The sequence below is a fragment of the Tubulanus polymorphus genome, chromosome 3, assembly GCF_964204645.1.
Source record: "Tubulanus polymorphus chromosome 3, tnTubPoly1.2, whole genome shotgun sequence".
Classification (NCBI taxonomy): domain Eukaryota; kingdom Metazoa; phylum Nemertea; class Palaeonemertea; order Tubulaniformes; family Tubulanidae; genus Tubulanus; species Tubulanus polymorphus.
In genome coordinates, this window is record NC_134027.1 from 17,769,658 (window position 1) to 17,792,258 (window position 22,601).

Genomic DNA, 22,601 nt, shown 5'->3' on the forward strand with positions numbered 1-22,601 from the left:
ATTGCAATGAGAAATGGCAAACCAGTAGGAAGCTACAGGACTCAGAATTCAGGCCAAAATTGACATTTTTGGGCACTTAAAAGGTCACAGGACGGCCATCTTGAGTCCGATCGACCGAAATTTTCTTATGTTGATGGGCCCTTGGGGGATACAAATACCTACGAAAGATCAAGGTAATTGATCAAAGCGTCTTCAAAATTTCCCTCGAAAACTTGGAATTTGGTAAAAAGTGCTGATTTTGGCAAACAACAATGACTGTCAGTCGGCCATCTTGAATCTGACAGGGCCAGTTTTTGGGCTGAAGATGTGTCTAAGGTAGATACATTTGTAACCCAAATATCAAGACATTATATAGAAGCGTCTTAAAAACTTCCCAAAATAACTGGATTCCGTCTACGGACGGACGAACGGACGAAAAGTGAACGCAATAGCCCGCTGGGACTAAAGTGTCCCAAGTTGGCTAAAAAATTACTTGAGGAATCATAGCACCATATTTTATCAGATACTTGTACAGTCTGTCCTTTAAGGATCCTACGATCTCAGCTCTCAAACATTTCCCCAATACCCTACCCCTCTTCCCCCCATCGTTTTCTCAACTGATTTGCATCAATCTCAGGAGTGATAAAAATGGACCACCAACTGCGAAATTCAGATTTTTATCTCTGGCACAATGTTATATTGGGCGGCCCCATATAACATCACCAATTTGGGTACTATACCAAAATAATTCTTTGCCTAAACTGCACCAGAATTCATAAGTACCCAATGAAAACTTATTTCTGGATGTTTTGCATAGCAATATAGTTGGCCAATAGTTGGCCTAAAATTGCATTAGTCTTAGCCTTTATTAGGATTCATAATAACTTACCCTGAGGCTGCATCATGGGAGGAGCCTGTTGCTGATTCATGGGCAGCCCTGGCCGATTATAATGACCATTCTGTCCACTCATTGGTTGATTCGGTTGAGAAGAGGGTGGGCCGTTGCTATAACTGCTTGGAGTGTTCATCTGAGGAATCTGATTAATATTGTTGGCGTTGGCAGGTGGCATTGCACTTCCTGTAACATTAATTAAACATTGGTTGATGACAATTTTAAGTTCATCAATTTTACCTCAGACAATCAATCATTTTTAACCAAAATTGAACTTTTCGGAAGAAATGTTTGAAGCCATATCGCTCAAAAGCCAACTGTTGTATTAGTCAGAGAGCTAGCTACAGGTAATTCACCTAATTAGCTGACCCCAAGAGTGCTCTTGTTTTATAGACTGGTATTATCTTTAACCTGGGGGTTAACTCAATTGAAAATAAATTAAGTTAGCCCCCCCGGTTAAAGTTAATACCAGTCCATAAAACCGGCCCAGGTTTATAAGGGAAACTACAACTATCTGGCCTGCCATTCAAAACTTATTTGGTGCTATTTTTTCTAGTGCATTATTATCTGATGATCAACCTAGTTACAACAGGTATCATCAAGTAACTTTGTGGCTACCCTTGCCATGTCGCAACTGCCTTGAAATTGTTATATATGGCACGTTGCATTCTTTCATACAATCATTGTAACTTTCAAGATTTTTCTTTAATTTTCATTTCGAGTTTCTTTCTTTAATCTTTATTTATAGTCACTCGTCTTTACATGTAGACAAACCTTGATTGAGTATAGGCCCTGATGGCCGCTGTCCCATAGACGATATTCCAGTTTGCTGGTTGGTTTGACCCGGTGCCTGAAGATTGAGAAAACATTTAGAGATCCATTCCGAAATTTAATATAAATTCAATACTCCTAATTTCCCTTACTGGTAATAATGCTTGAACATTTTGACTTGAGTCTGCAATTGTTGCTAAATAAACCAGATTCCTGTGTAAAATCTGCTGATATCTGAAAAAAAACATTGAGTGAGAATTTGAAGTACCGGTACATTCAACTGTTAGGCCTAATACCAATCCTGCTTATCCATATTTTCATGTATTCAGTTATTTTTTCTCAGGCCCCATCATTTCTTTAAGAAATTCTAAATGAAATATGCAGTTAACCTGATTCAAATAATTTGTATTTTAATACAATCTATAATAGAACTGAATTGACGATCAATACATGAGCATTACTGAAAACCAACCTAAGTTGACATTTTTGGGCACAAAAACTGACAGGGACTTCTTGAATCCAATCAACCCAATTTTCCTCATGCTGGTAGGCCCTTGGGGGTTTCAAGTATACGGAAAAGATCAAGATAATTGATTGAAAAGGCTTCAAAATTCACCCCGAAAGCCTCAAAAATGTATGATTTTGGTGAACAATAACGGCTGCTAGTCACCCATCTTGATTCTGACAGGGCCAGTTGTTGGATTGAAGATGTGTGTAGGGTAGATACATGTGTAAACCAAATATCACGACATTACATTGTTCGCATCTTTTAAACTTCCGAAAATAAGCCTAATTGGATCCATCTACAGATGGATGGACGGACGATGGATGATAAGTGAACGCAATAGCCTGCTGGGAATCAAGTCCCAAGTGGGCTAAAAAATCTAACATGTCTACCCCTGATTGAACCAAGTAGTTTTTATGAAAATCAATCTATTGACAAGATCTCCATGAAGCACTATGCATGTTGTAATCACACACAACTCAAGAACTGCCAACCCCTGAAAATTGTTTCAAGGGACACATCCCCATTTCTGCAACAGCCATCAATTTTCAGGGACATCCAAAAAAATTCAGCATTTCAGCTTTTTAACTTAAAATCCAGCACCTATGTTGTGTCCAGGTGAAGAGAGCTGCATCATGAATTAAATTTTCTTAAAATTCAGGGACAATATTTGAACAGGATTTCTTACTCAATGCACGGGAAAGTTAAGTTCTGACTTTAAGCTCCACAGTGTTCTTTACCATATCATATCTGAGTACCGACCCCTAGTGACACTATTCACTAGGGGTCGGTTTATTGTAAGCGGGTAATTCTCTACATGGTAGATATCGTCAGAACGTTTTATTCACCAAACAGCGCCCACTATCAATAATATAGCACAATATCATACACTGTTTTGGCTCATTCGAATGTGTCTGTATGTCTTTCAGCTTCGTTAATGGTTTCGTAATCCGTAAACGCATTATAACTTCGGCCAGTTATCGCCGGTCGGTCTACAAATCTTCACACCTATTGACAATTTGTTTGTGACCATAAGTGGATTTAAGTTTGAACATACAATGTAAAACAGGTTCTGCAAATACTAGTGGAGAGAACACAAATTGTGTTTGATTTTAATAACGAAGTGACTGCTCAGTTTTTTCAGCTGCACAACCTTTCACTAGGTTTGTTTTCCATCATTGTTTTTTAGTATGGATTTACAAGTCCTTAAAATCTAGTAGGCCTATCAACAGCGGCCGAGGACCAGAATAAATTTAATTTCTAATAATAATGATAATAGTGCTTTATTGACGATTTACAACTTACATATGTATGTATTGAAATATTTCAATAAAACATTTTATCTAATAAACAGTGATATATTCTTATCTCTGTTATTTTGTTAAGCACGTCAACTAATCAGATTAAGATTGATTATAAGATAAAAACCCACAACACACTATCTACAAATTAAAAGAATTTTAAAATCAAGAAATTTATTTTTATTCGAACAATCTAAAATATATAAAATACACGACGTTTCGATCTCACCCTAGAGATCTGACACATGACGATGATCTCTAGGGGTCTAGATCGAAACGTCGGGTACAATTAGTTCATGCAACTCCCAATGGAACTATGAAAGTACCAGAACAGCACTTTTTACGTGGTAGCCCATGTGGATCCACACATCCAGGATATGTGTCGCACTCCTTCAAAATAATGTTTTAAACTGATAAGCATTATTTGGTGAAATCTTTGTGCCCTTCCCTATTTGATGAATATACGTAACAGGGCATGTGTTCTTCCGAAAACGAAATGTAGTTCCAACAACAAATAGGCCAAAATAACTAATTTGAAAAATAAGAAACGGCTTCCGATGAAATTCCATAGGGTCGGAGATTTTATAACTGCATTGAATGTTTTCAAAGTTCCGAAGAGAAACGAAGCCTCCTTTGAAAGTTATTTTGTACCGAAGTCAGAGTGTACTAGAGTCTAGAGTATTTCTTCTAATAGTGGATTTTCCCAATTAAGACAAGCTTACTTACTGTACACATTCTGCAGCTTTTCCTCTGCTTTGATAGTCAATTATTGTCTGTATCAATTGCGAATTTTCATCCAACATCTAAAATTCATAACAAATGAAATAAAAGGTAACGTAACAGATCCACATACAGTATCCATTTAAACAATGTCACTTTCTTTTAATTAGTTCTAATTTTTAACAAATCAATTTGATACTATGTTATGAAATGAGGATTTTACACTATAGTTTCAATGTCAAATGTATATCTTATGATTATCAGTAAAATAACAATTGTAGTAGACACTCTATTGATTTAGGCCTAGTAATTACCAACTTTGGAGAAAGATAATTAATATCATCATAGTTCTGAATAGTATATTTGGCACTCTCTCACATGTCAGTTGCTTATGTCAACTCTAGTCATCACTTATAAATATCTAATTAACATTCTTAAGATAGTTCAGAAAGTCTAGTTCAGTTGAGTTCAGGATAGATCAGGTCAGAACAGGGCCGACCTGCGAGTCGTGAGCTCCGGATACTATAACGAATAGGCCGACCTGCGAGTCGCGAGCTTTGACATACATCAATAAATAATATTCACGTCAGATCATCGAAAATATACTAGTTAGTATTCTCCTCGTCTGGATTTGGTTTTTAAGAGACGTTCGACAAAGGATCGCTTCCGATAGTAGAGCACACCTCTTTAATAGTCTCTCTACAACATACGCACGTTATCAACTGGTCGACCAGCACGAAAGTACACCTTTCTGCTGATCGTGGAATTGGAAGAAAACACAGTTTACGTCTATTCGTTTCACTGGCGCCCAAAGGGTTTGGTTCTACTTTTAAGCTAGAGCCCCTGAACCATTCGACCCTCGAGAAGTTGCTCTATCATGCGATGAGAGTCTAGCTACCGGACGATTGAGGACAATCTTCAAATAACGGTGGGGAGAAATTAGTGGTTTAACTTACCAGCTACTAAGTGAGTATTTTTCTTAGATTTCTAAATATCTGTAGATTTGGTAGTGATAATAGAAATAGATTTTGAGTAAAAATTCATTTGTATGCTAAGAGATTGTAATTATAATCGATTTAATCATGCCTAGAGTCAATTTAGTCAAGAAATTACTTTTGGAAATAAGAGAACTGAGATCTGAAGTCAATAATTTGAAACAATTCATGAGATTCAAAAAGCTATCAACAGAATGGCATCGTATTAAAGAATTAGCAGCGATCTTAAATCGTCCAAATAAAACCCGTGTATTGACACCTTTGATTTCTGAAGAAAATGATTCTGCGCCTAGTATTAATTTAATTGCAGAAAATCAACAAAATGCGGTGCTACAAACTCGGGATTCCTCGACCCAGGTGGACAACAGTTTACGTCTATTCCTTTCAACTACGTATCTACGTCTCCCGCGATTGCCAGTAGGGATTGAACTCTGAAGACCCTGTTCGAAAAATGAAGAGTGTAGGGATAACCATACTATGAAATATCATTGTCCTGCTATGAATAGTTATTTAAGAATTGAGTGGTTTGTGCAAAAGACCTCTAATAACCTTGACCTTTGAACTACAAAATCATGCAGACACATCCTCTCCGCAGGGTAATCATAATATAGAAATACCATTGTCCTGCTATCAATGGTTCTCCTTGAATCGCGTTTACAAGGTTTCATAAGAATCTAGTAATCTCTCTAGTAACCTTTTCCCCAAAATCAATAGGGCACATCCTCTTCCTAGGTGTAATCCTGCTACGCAATATCTATGCTATAAACTGTTCTTCTTGAATCACGTTCACAAGGTTTCACATGAATGACCTGCATTGACCTTGACTTTTGATCCTTGGACCCTAAAATCAACAGGGCATATCCTCTCCCTAGGGGTAGGCCTAATCGTACTACGTAATATCATGGTCCTGCGATCAACAATTCTTCTTGAATCGCATTCACTAGCTGATGCGGATGGATGGACAGATGGACGGAGGCAGATACAAAGTCCCCCGCCCCGACAAAAAGTTATTTAATTTGATTTGTTCTGCAATGATGCCATAAAAAATTAGGTATTTAGTTCATACCAATGATCTGGAAACTCCCCAAAATCAGAGCACAAGTTGATTAGTTATGATATCTAGTTATTAGTTATGATAAATAAAGGTCCAATGGCCCTGTGGCTCACCATTAAATCATTTAGTGCATATATTGTCAAAAATATTATACTAAATATGAATTAATTTCGATTGAAGATGTATGAGGCTGACAATATATGCGCCTGCGGATGTGTTAAGGCTGGCTTATGTCGACAAGCAACGCGACGCCTACCGACGCAACTGGGTTTATCGCTGATTAGCGGCAACTAGCGGCCTACGAGAGGCCACCAGTTGCTCCTCAATCGGTTCGACATAAGCCGGCTTGCGACGGCAACGCGACGCCTACCGACTCGTCGCAAGCCGTATCCGGCTAGTTGCCCATGTTCTACTCCGGCCTATGGTATGCGGGCAGTTGCTTTCGATCGCAGCCGACATAAGCTCATCTGCGACGCGACGGAACTGAGCGCAGGGGTTCCAGCCAATGAGAGACCGCATATACATAGTACAAATTATCACCGCTAGTTAGCGTCATTCGTAATTAGTCATAAACTTTCAAATTCAAGTAGTTCAAAACATAAACCAAACCTTCAGCACGGCAGAGGACTGGACCGAAGATCTAGAAACGAAATTGGTAGAATTATGGTGTGAGCGGCCATCTTTATAGATGTCGCTAGCACGTATTCAAAACAGAATCAGAAAGATCAAAGTCTTAAAGAAATAGGCCTAGCTTTTCCTATAGAAATATATCTCCTAATAATTCAAATTTATTCTCAAAGTGCTTATCACGTGACCATTTGAGCCGTTGCAGTTGCTAGTAATCTCAACCGACATAAGCAGGGAAGCAACTGGGAGGATCTCATATCCCGCTAGTCGGCCTCAGTTGCTGCGAATCGGAGCGCAGTCGACATAAGCTGGGCTGCGATCGCGGTTGCTCTCAGTTGAGTCGGTAGGCGTCGCGTTGCTTGTCGACATAAGCCAGCCTTTAGAGTTCTGTGTATACTATGATTGCCGAGTCACTGTGCTATATATAGACTCGCTCAGGTGATTACTAACACCCACAGCCATATACTGTAACCTATATTCGCACACACGCGGCTGACTGCTGACGCGCGTATATACAAATGTACTAGCGACGCAGTATTAGATTGGCCGTAATTTCACAAGTCAGAATACCTCCATTCACAAAATGTCAAAAATATACACATATACGGACTTTTTTTCTAGAAATAAAAAAAATACCGACTATGATTTTTTTCTTAAATACCGACTTGGAAGACCCACTACGAACCCTGTCATTGGTATCGTCATACTTGCTAGTTCAGAATTGCAACTGAATTGAATAGCCTACTCGCTTATATTTGTGTCAACGAACAAATTTTAAGCAAACGTACGATACCTAATTGAATAAAATGTTCGCCATTTTGTCTTGGGTTTCACATTAGGTTTTCCCAATTGGCTTTCCCAATTACATCAGAGACGCTGAAATTCCCGGAATTTCCCGTATATCCCACAAACAGCCAATCACATTCATTGTAGCTCAGGTTACAAGGTCAACTCAAAGAAATAGAAGCGAGGAAATTTAGGGGGTTTATAAAGTGAGGGCCTGTAGGTCGAAAAGCACACTGAGATCAGTCGAACTAAAAACGGCGACACTTCCAGGAAGGATTGAACTTTTATATATTTCAATTCCAAGCATGCAAATTGTCATATATAAAAATGTGCCATTACTCAGTGCTAAAAAGCAGGGTTTTTGCGTGTTTTTCAAGAATAAGTCCCCTAAAAATAACTCGATCACTATGAAATTTTTGTGGGCTCGAGAACTCATTAAGCCAAACCAGCAGACCAAAAATCAACACAATCGGTTCAACAGCCAATGTTTGTGCCTTGTTGACACACCGGTACTCTATTCATTTTTAATGAAAACTGCTTCATCAGACCATTTGCATAGGCAAACCTACGGTTCGCCAAAAAATGTACTGTTGTTTACTGTTTCCTACTGACCCTGTCAAAAAGGTGCCACCCAAAAATTTTTGGCCTCATTGGAAAATAATACAAGAAACGAAATTCTTAATATGGACTTTCCTAAATTTACATTCTGAGTGTATGTTTAATCGGCATCAAAATTCAACATTGTTACTCTAGATTAGAGATTAAGCAGAACAAACGAAAAACAGTGAAAACTATTGGATTGAATTCAAATGATGGGAGAAGACTGACTTTTTACACATAGTTGGATCGAAAATAAGGACGGAAATTATTCTAAAATTCTTTTTCGAATTATGAATGGAACCGCATAGGCTTACATCTTCGGCATGAAGTTTTTGGCAGAATTTCAGAGAATCTGTACTCCAAAAAGCCTGAGGTGTCACCCTTGATTGAAACCAGAAGTTTTCATGAAAATATGTCCATTGATACGACCTCCATCACACACAACTGCATGACATATACATGGTAGGGGGTTTTCCCCACTGACTCAAATAGACAATCCCCACGTTCATGGTGTGATGATTTCTATACAGTGTGTACGAAGTTTGTTAGCCAACTATTTTTGTAAATTGAACAATTTCCAAATGATGTTCCCAATTTTACTTTCAGTCTATAAAATTCACTGCTCTTAAAATGCGCAAAAATGTGATTAGAAAGCATCGCGTTATAGCATTGAGAGCGATACTTATTAGCTGGCACCACCATGCGGCGACCGCGGTAATGAGAGGAGCCGTTATATATTCCCTATGAACAGGATTATCAATTGAAACGAAATGACAATATTCAGAAGTAAGTCCAGGGTCCAATCTTTCCAAAAAGTCCTTGTTTTTAATAAGCCGATTTTCTAGCCTCATCAATCTGGATTATCACCTGGCCAGTCGGCGGTCTCGGAACGGATTATCAAATAAACGCATTTTTCAATAAGGTCATTTCATAAGCTTTCCAGCGATGTATGATATGTGATGATTAACGTACGGGAACTGCGTCATCGTTTTTCGTCGATTGACTACTCAGAGATGTCCTAGTAATTCCGACTTTGATAAGATAATAACCCACTATTCACAAATTAAAAGAAATCTAAAATCGAGAATTTATTAATTGAAACTATCGAAAATATAAGAACACAACGTTGCGATCTCACACTAGAGATCATCGCCAGGTGTCGATGTGAGATCGAAACGTCGTTTTTTTATATTTTAGATTGTTTCAATTAATAAATTCTCGATTTTAGATTTCGGTCTAACTGCAGTTTGGGTCACCTATCCACTGGGTGGCGCTAGTGTTATTAAAGAATAGTGTTATGGTAAGGTTAGGTATATAACCACAAGGGACACCTTAACTGCAGTCATACCCAGATTTCTTTTAATTTGTAAATAGTGGGTTTTTATCTTATCATCTGTTCACCACGTTTGAGTGTGGTTATCGTACCAATTCCGGCTTTGGCTATTTTGACTCGTTTTTTTCGGGTTTGAGTCATGATTTCTCGGGTGTCTCTTATCCGATTACGTCGCTGAAAGTCTCAAACGAAAAAGTAACCTCTTAGGAATGAAACAAAACTGATTTCGTGTGAATCGGTCGATGGGTTACAAAGTTATGAGCGATTGAAATGAGACGGTTAATTCTTGTAGCCCTATGTCAAAATGTTAGCTCCCTTTTCTTTTTTTATAGGCGGTTCCTAGGATACTGGGTCAAATCTTTGATTTTGGGCCCCCAGATATCGTGACGAGCCCCTGTGGACTGTGGTTTGTGAAAATATCCGATCGTGAAACTAAACCAGTCAGGTTACTGACTAATGTCTATTTATTTTCAATAGTCCACGATCTTTTTGGGATATTTCGCTTAGTTTTGGGTGTGCATACCTCAAATAGGTCTTAATCGAATCAGTAGAGTTGTGCAGTCCAGATAAATCATCGTTTTTATAGGCCTATCCATTTTACACTGTTTTGAGGGATTGATGAATATTCTCGAAAATTGAGCTTTAAATCGTCGAGAAAGACCGCCATTTTGTTCGTATTTGTTTATTTCTTTATGCAAATGAGCCATTGCACACATGCGCAATGAGGCGAGGATGCGTCAATTATATCATGGATGAAGGAGCTTCTTGTCGCCAAGAGAGTTAATCAACGACTCACGATATTACCCTAGAAAGCTGTTTAGTAAATAAACATGGCTTTGTCAAAGCTATCAAAACAATGTGGTGCGGAAATGATTTAGGCCTATGTAACGCAACCATTGCGGCCGTGCCCGCGTAGTGAAACACGTGCGAGCATAGTCTGAATACCAGTCGTTGTTACGGTTCCCTACGTCTGACGCTAAAGTATCATATAGAGGTTAACTCCTGTTAATTGCAATGCAACAACTGATTTTAGTGTCAAATCAAACCTTTGTACTAAAATATATTAATTAGTTACCTTGTTGACTTTGAAAACATGTTTTATAATAAAATTTTTGATGATTTAAATCGCGAACCGGAGAATTTATTGATTTGATTTGAATTGATTGCCACTATCGGGATTTCCAATACGGACTCAATTAATAAAATGCGAAAATTCAATATATCTCTCTAAAATTACTCTAAATGTTAATTTTTGTTGATAAAACGCATCAATTTTAACCTTAAGAATTTGAAACAAGAATGATATCTGCATTGGCATCAATGTCAGTCCAAGTTTTAGTCCTAATCCGTAATTTACGCTCCCACCATGCACCACGAAAAGCCGCCATATTTGTAATGGTGCTTCACTTCAACTGTTTTTCGAGGCGACTTGTCAGAAGTTTTGAGCTACTACGATCGTCAAAAGCTACTTAGGATTACAAATTTATGCACAAACAATAGTTAACTTCCATCTGATTACAGAACAGTCAGTTTGAGGTAAGTTGATGGTGTTTTAAGGGGTGAAATAGTCGCTCAAAGCCTAAAATTAACCTTATATGAGCACTTTCGCCCTAGACGTTGTTTGAGGAACAACGGCTAGGTACTAGACTAGTGCAAGCAATGTACTCTCCCCATTAAAAATAAACTTACCCAGATCACATGGTACACACTGCTCATTTGCATAAAGAAGTAAGCAAACTGGAACAAAATGGCAGTCTTTCTTGCCGATTTAAAGCTCAATTTTCGAGAATATTCATCAATCCTTCAACTCGGTACAAAATTGATATAAAAATGATGATTTATCTGGACTGCACAACCCTACTGATTCGATTGCGACCTATTTGAGGTATGCACACCCAAAATTAAGCGAAATATCCCAAAAAGATCGTGGACAATCAAAAATAAATAGACTTTAGGAAAGGGGGAGACCCAAGAACAACGGCAACAACAGCTAACAGAAAGTAAAAATTCCTGAGGACGCCCCTGTCGAAATAGGCCTATCTACGTGACTTTACCTGTTTACGGGTTGAGAATTTGATGAACACAGTGCAGAAACAGGGAGTCCGAGTTATCAAGTGGTAGAGCAAAGGGCGGCTTAAGTGTGATATACATCGAAATAGAGCGCTATGCGTAAAGTCAATTAAGTAAATCTGCTGTTTATCTGTAATTGGGGTCGGCAGGTAGACACTACATGCAATACGTCGTGAACTGTCGATGTGAGCATTCCTCTACTTTTGCACCGTAGAGTATCTAAGTCTATGAAACTCTCGCCGTTTTATATTTATTTTGTATGAGGAATCGACTGGTACAAATCGTTTTCAAAAATCATATTACAATAAAATTATGCTGTTATAATTCTTGGTATCATTTCAAATTATTCTATTCATGTCTTTTGCTTGCGCCTGCAACCGATTTTTAGAGGTTTTTAGAAAAAAAATCTCTAAGTGTAAAACAATATTGGGCTCAATATTGTTTGCCGACTTGTAATCGATTTTGAGGACTACAACCACATGATGATCTCAAACGCAAACAAATTGGTCTCAAAAGAACTTTAAAGAAGAAACTTTATTATTTACAAATAAAAACGTCTACCCGGTACGTCAGGTTTCACTTATATCATCATATTATCGGTTTCAATAATCGCGTATGCGTCTTCAAAGATCATCCGCAGTATGAACTAATTGAGAATATAGTTTCCGGACGTACCATAACACTGGTTCTGATGATGATACTGAACTGGCCTGAACAGAACTATGTATTCATCCTGCCGTTATTGTAATAAATATATGTTGTGCACCAACATTCATTCAACGGCTCGTTTTACTCTGTTGCAGTCTTTGGGAATTATGTAGGCATATAGGCCTATATCTGAGTGAAGGTGGCAGCAGTGTAGTGCTGGAGTGTTGCTCCTGTTTGTCTCCCCAAATAGCTGGAAATAATGTGTTAGCTATTGGTGGTGTCTGAATTGGGACTGTACTCGATTTGTTATAAATGTGCTCTGACTGTGCTGATGAAGGTTCTTCCGTGCTCGAGTTTTGTTCTTACGCTGTTTTCTGGACTTTTTTTGTGAATCAATTTTTGAACTACTGTGATATTTCTACTGACCTTGACATCTCACTCATATTGTGGTATACAAATGCCTAGAGATTGTTGATTACTGTGATATGGTCAATGACCATGCAATCATTCACAAGCGATTACTTGCATAAATTGAAGAATGCTGGCACACTTACTGACATTCAACTAAGTGAAAAGCTTAAACATTTAAACATTCTGAAAAGAACTACAACCAGGCGCAGCAAACGTGGTCAAGGACATACCTGGGGGTTTGCGCATAAAGGATTAACCCCCGGTTTCCTAAATGCTCAGTCCATTAGGAATAAATATGACCAGCTACTAATTGAAGTCAAGAATCATGATCTGGATATTTTCTGCCTCAATGAAAATTGGATAACGTCAGCTGAACGGGACAGTTGTTATATAACTGGGATTAGCGCTCCAGGCTATGACTTCATTAATTTTCCTTTTCCGAAAAATTTCGGTTTTGGTGGAGTTGGTCTTTTTTATCTAAAAGCAGCCTGAAAGTCGAAAAGAGGTCTTACAATCTGTCAGGGACTTGCTTTGAAGCTTGTGCTACAAAATTTAGTCTTGGATCCCGTGTTCTACATTTAGTTATTCTAATACAGGCCACCACCATCAAAAAAGAACAAGTTCACAGCGTCTATGTTCTTTCAAGAAGTTTCACCCTTTCTACTTGACCTTATGTCTGAGTCCAGTGAAATTCTACTCGTTGGGGATGTCAACTTCCATCTGGACCAAGTTCATTCTCCTGAAACTGTCAAATTCAACAATTTACTGGATTCCTTCAATTTAGTACAACATGTGACTTTCCCGACACATCGATCACTCCACATTTTAGACGCAGTTATCACTATGGCAGGACAGTCATATTCTAAAAAGGATATGTAGAAGGGCCATGGTGTCTGATCACAATCTTATTGTGTGTATCGTAGATTTCCTGAAACTGTCAGCTGTCAAACATGAAGTGGTAGTGAGGAAATTGCGCGGTGTTGATCCTGATGCTGTTATATCGGATATCATGTTGCTACCACCATCTGATACGGACCTTGACGTAGCTCAACTGAGTCATCATTATGATACTTCTTTAAGTCAAATAATTGACAGTCATGCGCCACCACGCAAACGTCTTGTACCTGCTAGAATAGTTCAGCCGTGGTTTACACCTGATCTCGTACAGGCAAAGTCTGCAAAACATGCTGCTGAAAATATTTGGCGCAAAACTCATTTGACAATCCACTACGACATTTTTCGTGCCGCTAAGGCTCTCTATAATGGGCTAGTTACAAATGCGAAAGCAAAGCACCTTAACACTAGAATAGTCGCAGCGGGTTCAGATTGTAAAGCTATGTACGATGTTTTAAACGAGATTCTGTTGAAGGATAATACCAAGAAATTGCCAGCTCACTCTGATCCTGGCCAACTTGCCAATAAGTTCGCTGACTTTTTTGCTAGTAAGGTTGAATTGATTCGAAGGAGTTTTGCTAATGACGCTCAACTCAGTTCCGATAATTATAGTTGTGTATCAGAGTTACCTGAATTCTATCCGGTGTCGCCAGATGAGCTGTCAACTATAGTAAACTAGGGGTCCAGGGACACCATGCCCACTTGGGAAGTGGTTTCAAATGCTCAACAATCTAACAATTTCAATATTCAACGCCCCCTGGTGACCATTTACAAAAACCAACGACCTTGAAACTCAACAAAATCATAGAACATGTCAGCAGCTACGATTTTATAATTGGTTGTGATAACAAAATATGCCTCGTTACCAATTTAATATGGAAATACTAAGTCATTCTACTATTCAACGCCCCCCTGGTGACCATATTCAAAACCCAATGACCTCGAAACTCACCACAATCATAGAACATGTCATGAACTACAACTTTGTAATTGATCATGGTAACAAAATATGCCTAGGTACCAATATAATAAAAATTAAAAATAGAAATACTAAGTTATTCTACTATTCAACGCCGCCTGGTGACCATATAGAAAAGCTAATGTCCTTAAAACTCGCAACAATCATAGATGATGTCATGAGCTACAACTTTCCAATTGATTGTGGTTACAAAATATGCATAGGTACGAATATAATAAAGAAATGCGAAGATATTGTATTATTCAACGCCCCCTGGTGGCCATATACGAAATCCAATTACCTAGAAACTCACCACAATCATAGAACACTTTATGAGCTACAACTTTCTAATAGATTGTGGTAGCAAAATACGCTTAGGTATCAAGATAATGTGGAAAAACTTTTTCCCACTTATGAATGAGTACTGGTGACACAAAGATGGCCGCCAATTGCGTCGTAATTGGCTGATGAAAAATACCTGTCTCAGGTAATAGAACATCCCTTTCAAAAGAATACCCATCACAAATTGCAATGAGAAATGGCAAACCAGTAGGAAGCTACAGGACTCAGAATTCGGGCCAAAATTAACATTTTGGGTACTAAAAATGTCATAGGACGGCCATCTTGAGTCCGACCGACCCAATTTTTGTTATGTTGATGGGCCCTGGGGGGATTTACATATATCCGAAAGATCAAGGTAATTGATCAAAGCGTCTTCAAAATTTCCCTCAAAAGTAAAAAAATGTGTAAAAAGTCCTGATTTTGGCGAACAACAATGGCGGCTTGTCGACAATCTTGATTCTGACAGGGCCAGTTTTTGGGCTGAAGATGTGTCTAGGGTAGATACATGTGTAACCCAAATATCAAGACGTTACCTTGAAGCGTCTTCAAAACTTCCCAAAATAACTGGATTCCGTCTATGGACGGACGGACGAACGACGAACGAAAAGTGAACGCAATAGCCCGCTGGGACTAAAGTCCCAAGTGGGCTAAAAAGTCACCTACAAAATCGTGCAACCTGGACCCAGTGCCAACGTGGTTTCTTAAGTCAATTCTGCCAGCAGTCATTCCTATGATCGCTGACATCGTCGAGAAGTCCCTCGCTGAAGGGTTAGTTCCGGATTCCTTTAAGGTGGCTATGGTGTCTCCGCTGTTAAACTAGGGGTCCAGGGACACCATGCCCACTTGGGAAGTGGTTCCAAATGCTCAACAATCTAACAATTTCAATATTTCAATATTCCCCTGGTGACCATATACAGAATCCAATGACCTTGAAACTCACCACAATCATAGAACATGTCAGCAGCTACGATTTTTTAATTGATTGTGATAACAAAATATGCCTCGTTACCACTTTAATATGGAAATACTAAGTTATTCTACTATTCAACGCCCCTTGGTGACCATATTCAAAACCCAATGACCTTGAAACTCACCACAATCAGAGAACATGTCACAAACTATAACTTTGTAATTGATCATGGTAACAAAATATGCCTAGGTACCAATATAATAAGGAAATACTAAGTTATTCTACTATTCAACGCCCCCTGGTGACCATATAGAATAACTAATGGCCTTAAAACTCACCACAATCATAGAACACGTTATAAGCTACAACTTTCTAAATGATTGTGGTAACAAAATACGCTTAGGTATCAATATAATGTGGAAAAACTTTTTCCCACTTACGAATGAGTACTGCTGACACCAAGATGGCCGCCAATTGCGTCATAATTGGCTGATGAAAAATACCTGTCTCAGGTATAAAACATCCCTTTCCAAAGAATACCCATCACAAATTGCAATGAGAAATGATAAACCAGTAGGAAGCTTCAGGACTCAGAATTTGGGCCAAAATTAACATTTTTGGGCACTAAAAAGGTCATAGGACGGCCATCTTGAGTCCGATCGACCCAATTTTTGTTATGCTGATGGGCCCTGGGGGAATTCACATATATCCGGAAGATCAAAAATGTGTAAAAAGTGCTGATTTTGGCGAACAAAAATGGCTGTCAGACGGCCATCTTAAATCTGACAGGGCCAGTTTTTTGGCTGAAGATGTGTCTAGGGTTGATACATGTATAAACCAAATATCAAGACGTTACCTTGAAGCGTCTTCAAAACTTCCCAAAATAACTGGATTCCGTCTACGGACGGACGGACGAAAAGTGAACGCAATAGCCCGCTGGGACTAAAGTCCCAAGTGGGCTAAAAAACATAACCTTGACGCTAACATTGTGCTAAAAAACTACCAGCCTGTGAGCAATCTATCCTTTCTCTCTAAAGTGCTCGAGAGAGTTGTTGCTGCACAATTAACAGCATACATGGATGCAAACGGCCTACACGATTCGCTTCAGTCTGCATACAAACCAGGTCATAGTACTGAAACGGCTCTGTTAAAAGTGCAAAGTGACTTACGCTCCATGGTTGACAAGCATGGCGTGGTCGTCCTTATCCTGCTTGACTTAAGCGCGGCATTTGACACTGTCGATCATTCCATTCTTATCAAACGGCTACAGATCGTTTAGGTGTGACAGGTACTGCCTTAAAGTGGTTCCAGTCATACCTGTCTAATCGCAAACAGTGTGTTGTTTTAAATGGCCATCATTCTGAATCTGAAGTACTCGCGTGTGGCGTGCCCCAAGGGTCAGTACTCGGCCCTTTACTGTTTCTGGTGTACATTCTTCCTCTAGCCCAGTTCTTCAATGGAAGTATTGTTCACCGTCATGGTTTCGCTGATGACAAGCAGATATACATGCCATTTAATTGCAGAGGTTCAAGTTTAGGCGAGCAGGTTACTATCATCGAAACACAGAGTTCGTTAGTAAATCCCTGGCTCAATGACAACAAGTTTAAGTGTAATCTGGACAAATTTGAAGCGATCCTAATAGGTACAGATCAGGCTATGCTTAACATCAATCTGCAGTATATCAACATTGATGGTCATAGGATCCCCACTTTCTACGGTGCCAATACGCAATCTTGGAGTTATGTTTGATTCTAAATTAGCCATGGACAGCCACGTTAGTAGTATCATACGAACGACATCATTCCATCTCCGTACTATCGGTTTGGCGAGGCGTCACTTAACTACTGAGGTAAACCTGGTGATCAACCGAGATGAAATGAAATATATAACATATTTATTTATTCCTTATCGATTTTAACACTTGAAATCATGCTATATCAGTAATAAATACCTTCTAGAGTCATATTTTACATATTTTTTTTAATTAAAAAGATTTTGACTTCATATACATAAACTCGGTTAGCAATAAAATTTCATTGAATTTGATTGATCGACGATCTCATCTCGGTAAAGTTAATTTATTTTTCTACAAAATTATTCGACAAAATATGTAAAATATGACTCCAGCAGGCATTTATTACGGATATATGATTTCAATTGTTAAAATCGATAAGGAATATATAAGTTGTTAGCTATATCCATAAAAAATTCAAATAGCTCCAATCTTACTGAAAGAAAGCTTGTTGGAATGGGAAGGGCTCAAATAACAATATGCTTTTTAAATTTTTGAATTATCTTCAGTAGTTTTCGAGATATCGCAAATTGAAGTTTGAAAATTTGAGCGAGAAGTGTCTTCATGTTTCAATACACAAAAACTGTGATCTAAGAAGGCAATAATTCATGTAAACAAACCTCAATATCTCTTAAACTAAAAGAGATAGACTAGAAATTTAAAGAGCAATACACTCATAGCACTTTCAGGTGACAGTTGAAAGACCCAAAATTTGTATCTGATTCCAAATGCCTATGGTTTCCATGGAAACCAGCCGAAAAATGGTAAAATAATGAAAATATCGATGTTAGATCAAAAGTTATGATGTAGAAAGGGGATAGAATAACTAGTTATCAATAGTTTACGTTTGCCCTAAGTTTATATAGGAATATCTATTACTATATAGATTATTACGCGGCGCGTCATCATTCAATAACAAGTGCCGGCCGCCATTTTGTATCGCTCGCTTCAACGCAAAACTTAGACATCGACTTTTCCGGCAGCGATCGCTCAGCCCCGACACGAAATAAAATCATGCGGTCTTCAGTATTTGAATTTTAAGATCCTAAACCTTCCGATTCCTGATGATTCGTCGCTTATTCCGGGTCCTAAGCTGACGAATTTTGCTCTTGAAAAAGGGTATATTTCGATTTCTATTTTCTTCAACTAAAATGCGGATTTATACACTAAACCAACCCCCAAGTGATAAAGATCGATCTTATTGGTTGATTCAAAAAGATTTTAGCTCATTTGCATTGATAGACAGGTTTTATGAATGATTTTACTATGTGATGTCAAAGCGCGTAGTAAAAACGCTCATCACACTTTTCCTAATCAATAATGGTCGTCACAATCGATAGTGGCGCCCCGCGCAGACATGAACATACCTACTAAATGTCGTTTGTTACAAGCGCTGTGATTGGTACCACCGGATTCTGGTCGGCTAGTAATGACTCCAACGACTCGTGAGGTCAAGGGGTTCAGCGAACAGCTTTGGCGTAGTGGGTTCGAATTCCTTGATGGGTGAAGATGGGTAAAATACATCATCTCGGTAATAAGGATGACCGGGTCCCTGTGGGCCAAACTTCAAATACCGAGCCCTGTGTGGTAGATTAGTGAAGTAAGTAACGACACGTACCTTTTGAATAGTCTGTGTATTTGGAGGCCCTTTACCTCGTTGGTGAGGAGGTACAAACGCTAATGACATACTGAGCTATTATATTGAAGCGATCCAAATATACCAAAATAAACAGTGAATCAACCACAGTGAAAAACGACTGTCTTTTGTATTTAGACAAAAGTGGCGGACGTATACCGACTGCAAGATTTCACCAATAAGGGGTAGCTCCGAGAATATCGAAAAGGAGGTTGGCTCCATCAACGGAAACCGCCACATAAAATGCGGTTCCTGAACTTCGCTGAAAGAGCTGAAAACACTAATACGCTGGAAAGAAAACGCCAGAATTTCAAGGAATTCCCGAAAAACGTGCTAGGAACCGACAATAAGCTTTAACACGTTTTGTTATTACTTTCGGGCCGGTACGCTGCCGAGACCCATTATGAGAATGCCGGTTTCATTATGAGTTTTCCGGTTTGCTCGGCTACCCCCGTACTGGCGGGGTAGTCTAGAGAGGCTAATGAAAACTCCGGTTTGCTGAACCACCCCTCTTTGCGGGGATGCGGTATGATGTTTGATCTGACAGTTTCAAGTGGTTAATGGCTGTTTCAAGTGCTTACAACGATGCTTATTACTTCGTGGTACATGGTGGTTTAAAAAAAGATTTCATAATAATACGCTCACCGCGTGGGCTTCGTAGAAAGACCACTACCTGTGGCCTTCCCAAATTTTAATAGTCCTGTCCGATTTGGTTTCATCCAATTGAGAGACTGCCTTTTCCAGTTAGGGCATTTTTGGATCACGTCACTCCAGGAAATGACTTAACGCTTTTGGGCCCCTTCGTCTGTTCCACATGTTTCATTTGAGCTATAGACCACAATGGTGACACCATGATGGTCAGTAACTGACCAATTGAGATATCCCCGAGTCTGACCACTTGACTTCGAATTTCGGAAATTTATCATGTAATGTTTGTTTTCAAACCTCTAAGGAATCATCATTGCAAATTCATCACTGACCATCACTGACCACCAATGACCAATTAAAACTTCTCGAATATGAAAACGATATACCGCGTTATGGTGTCAAACTAGAAAGGATTCGCCATTGAAAATTCATAAATTGACCATCACTGACCACCACTGACCAATTGAAACTTCTTGAAAGAACGATATACCGGTACCGCTTTTGGTGTGAAACTAGAAAGGATTCGCCATTAAAATTCATAAATTGACCATCACTGACCACCAGTGAAACTTCTTAAATATCGTGGTCGAATTCGAAAGTGCTTGTCGTCGTATTGCTATTTCTAGAAACCAGCAGAAAGTTTTGCTACTGTTTTTGAATGGCGTTGACATGATGGAAATTTATTACCCATAAATGGGTTACACATCTGGATCACAGCACCTCACTTGCCGCAGTGCGTTATTTTCACTGCATAGTAATGCTAATACATAAACTTTTTTACTACTTGACTCGAATCATCTGAACAGTACTGCGTTTGAAAACTCAACGAATAGAAAATGTTTGCGGGAAGCGCCTACAAATAAGTTATAATAAGATTAATTAATCGATGCATGAAAAACAATTAAATCACAAGGTGACTAACACCCGTCTTTCAACCAATCTGCGCGATACCAATTAATTAAATCATTAAACGCATTGGGTTCCTAATATTTGAAATCATGTGATACAATAGTTGTTCTTTAGACTTGGCCACTTTCATTTCAGAAAACCGCGTACTAGACCAGTGGTCACCGAGGCATTAACCATTCCTTCAAGTTTTGAAAATTCGATGGTAACGCGGATTCTTCGCCTCTAAAAACTGTTTCGTTAATAGTTGTCTTTATATTAAAAGTGTTCATAGGAATTGAAATTTGGAGCGATATCAGTCACAGCTGTAACCCTTTTTCATTGTCAGTTCTTTTTTGGAATTCAAGTAGATTAGTAAAAATATCAATGATAAAGTTCACTTATTATATCAAGTACCGTTTTTACTGTCGCATGCGAGTCGAAACAAAAAGATCTATCCAACTGCATATGTTCGGGTATAACCTGTGATATCCTTCAGTATGTTATGAATATCTTTAAAAATTTGTGTTCTAGTATAATACCCGAAGGTTTAACTATCGGACACATAAAAGATTCGCCATAATCAAAGTTTTTAAGAAAATCTTTCTTCGAGAAAGAAAGATCTTTAAAAGAACGATTGGCGTCAAACTAATCCATAATGGACTGTTGTGAATTTATTGAATAATCCACCTGAGAAATTTTAAGATTTCGAAGCGAAATTTATTCATATAAATCAAAAATGCATAAATAACTTGACGTTATTTGTGGGTCTCATGAAACACTTTGGTGCGCTCTTTTTAAATCTAAGATAGCATAAATACATGCGTGTTTCGTTATAAACAAGGTTAAATTCCAAACGCACATGAAATATGGAGCCTGTATCTCACACAATATACACATCTTGAATTTTCTCTAACTACGTAGGCCCTTTCCAAATGGGAATTGTTCAGTTTTTTAACGGCCGACATTCAGAGGCACCTAAAAACCGGTTGTATAGCACTTGAGATTTTCAGTGTAGGGCACATCTCACATCGACTCGGCTCGCGGTCGGTGGTTTAATGGGAACACATCTGGTTGTTACTAGTTTAACAGTTGACGAATTCAGAAAACTTTTTTCAAATGTCTTTGATAACTTTTTAAACATAGTATTCCTCTTAATAACATTTCGCTGATTCCATAGATATTTTTTCATGAAAATTGCTCCAGTTATAACGGATTTAAACATACATGTAAAATGATTATTTTTAAAATATTCAATTTTCTCCGATTTTGAAGAAATTCTGACACAATATCATCTCCACTCGACACATGATTTTACTTCGGCGCCTTTGAAGGGAGTGCCACTTGTTGTTGAGTTCATATTTAGTCAATAAAGAAGATATGTCTGATTCCTTTTTAGAATTTAGATTTCGACGGATATCATCAAATTACTAGAAAGGGACAGCAGCTTTCGGTCATCCGCAAAAAAATACCTAAAATGCTCTCCTAGGGTTATGGAAAAACATGTCACGAAACATACGGAAAATCCTTTGTTTGGTAGACTGAAATTATTGAACTCTTAAATAGCAACATTCAGAGAAACAAAAACATAAGAATATATTCTCGCCCACCCTTTAAAAAAACAACGTGATTTCAATTGAAGATGACACGTAGCCTCATATCAAATGATATGAACGCAACAGAGCCTATTCATTCTCTTTATGAGGATGGGTCTCCACATTCATAGCAGAGGCGGATCCAGACCGTATTAGCCGTATTGCTCGGGTTAGTTTTACTATCAACGGGTGGCGCTGTATGTAAATTTCACATAAATCAACGACTTTCGGCTATTAGCGGTACTTAAG

The 22,601-nt window shown here is 38.5% G+C and overlaps 1 protein-coding gene across 5 annotated transcripts in view; it reads right to left on the minus strand.

Moving 5' to 3' along the window:
- Window positions 1-22,601, minus strand: part of LOC141901887 (uncharacterized) — a 153,116-nt gene that overhangs the window by 28,919 nt on the left and 101,596 nt on the right. For 3 of the 5 annotated variants that reach the window (XM_074789439.1, XM_074789442.1, XM_074789440.1), the window contains exons 2-5: window positions 4,175-4,251; window positions 1,795-1,876; window positions 1,646-1,721; window positions 869-1,057 (exon numbers count right to left, since the gene is read on the minus strand). In XM_074789439.1, the coding sequence (XP_074645540.1) occupies window positions 869-1,057; window positions 1,646-1,721; window positions 1,795-1,876; window positions 4,175-4,251 (424 nt within the window). Of the gene's footprint in view, window positions 1-868; window positions 1,058-1,645; window positions 1,722-1,794; window positions 1,877-4,174; window positions 4,252-19,206; window positions 19,390-22,601 lie in introns of those variants that run through there. The other 2 variants (XM_074789443.1, XM_074789438.1) reach the window with 1 other exon arrangement.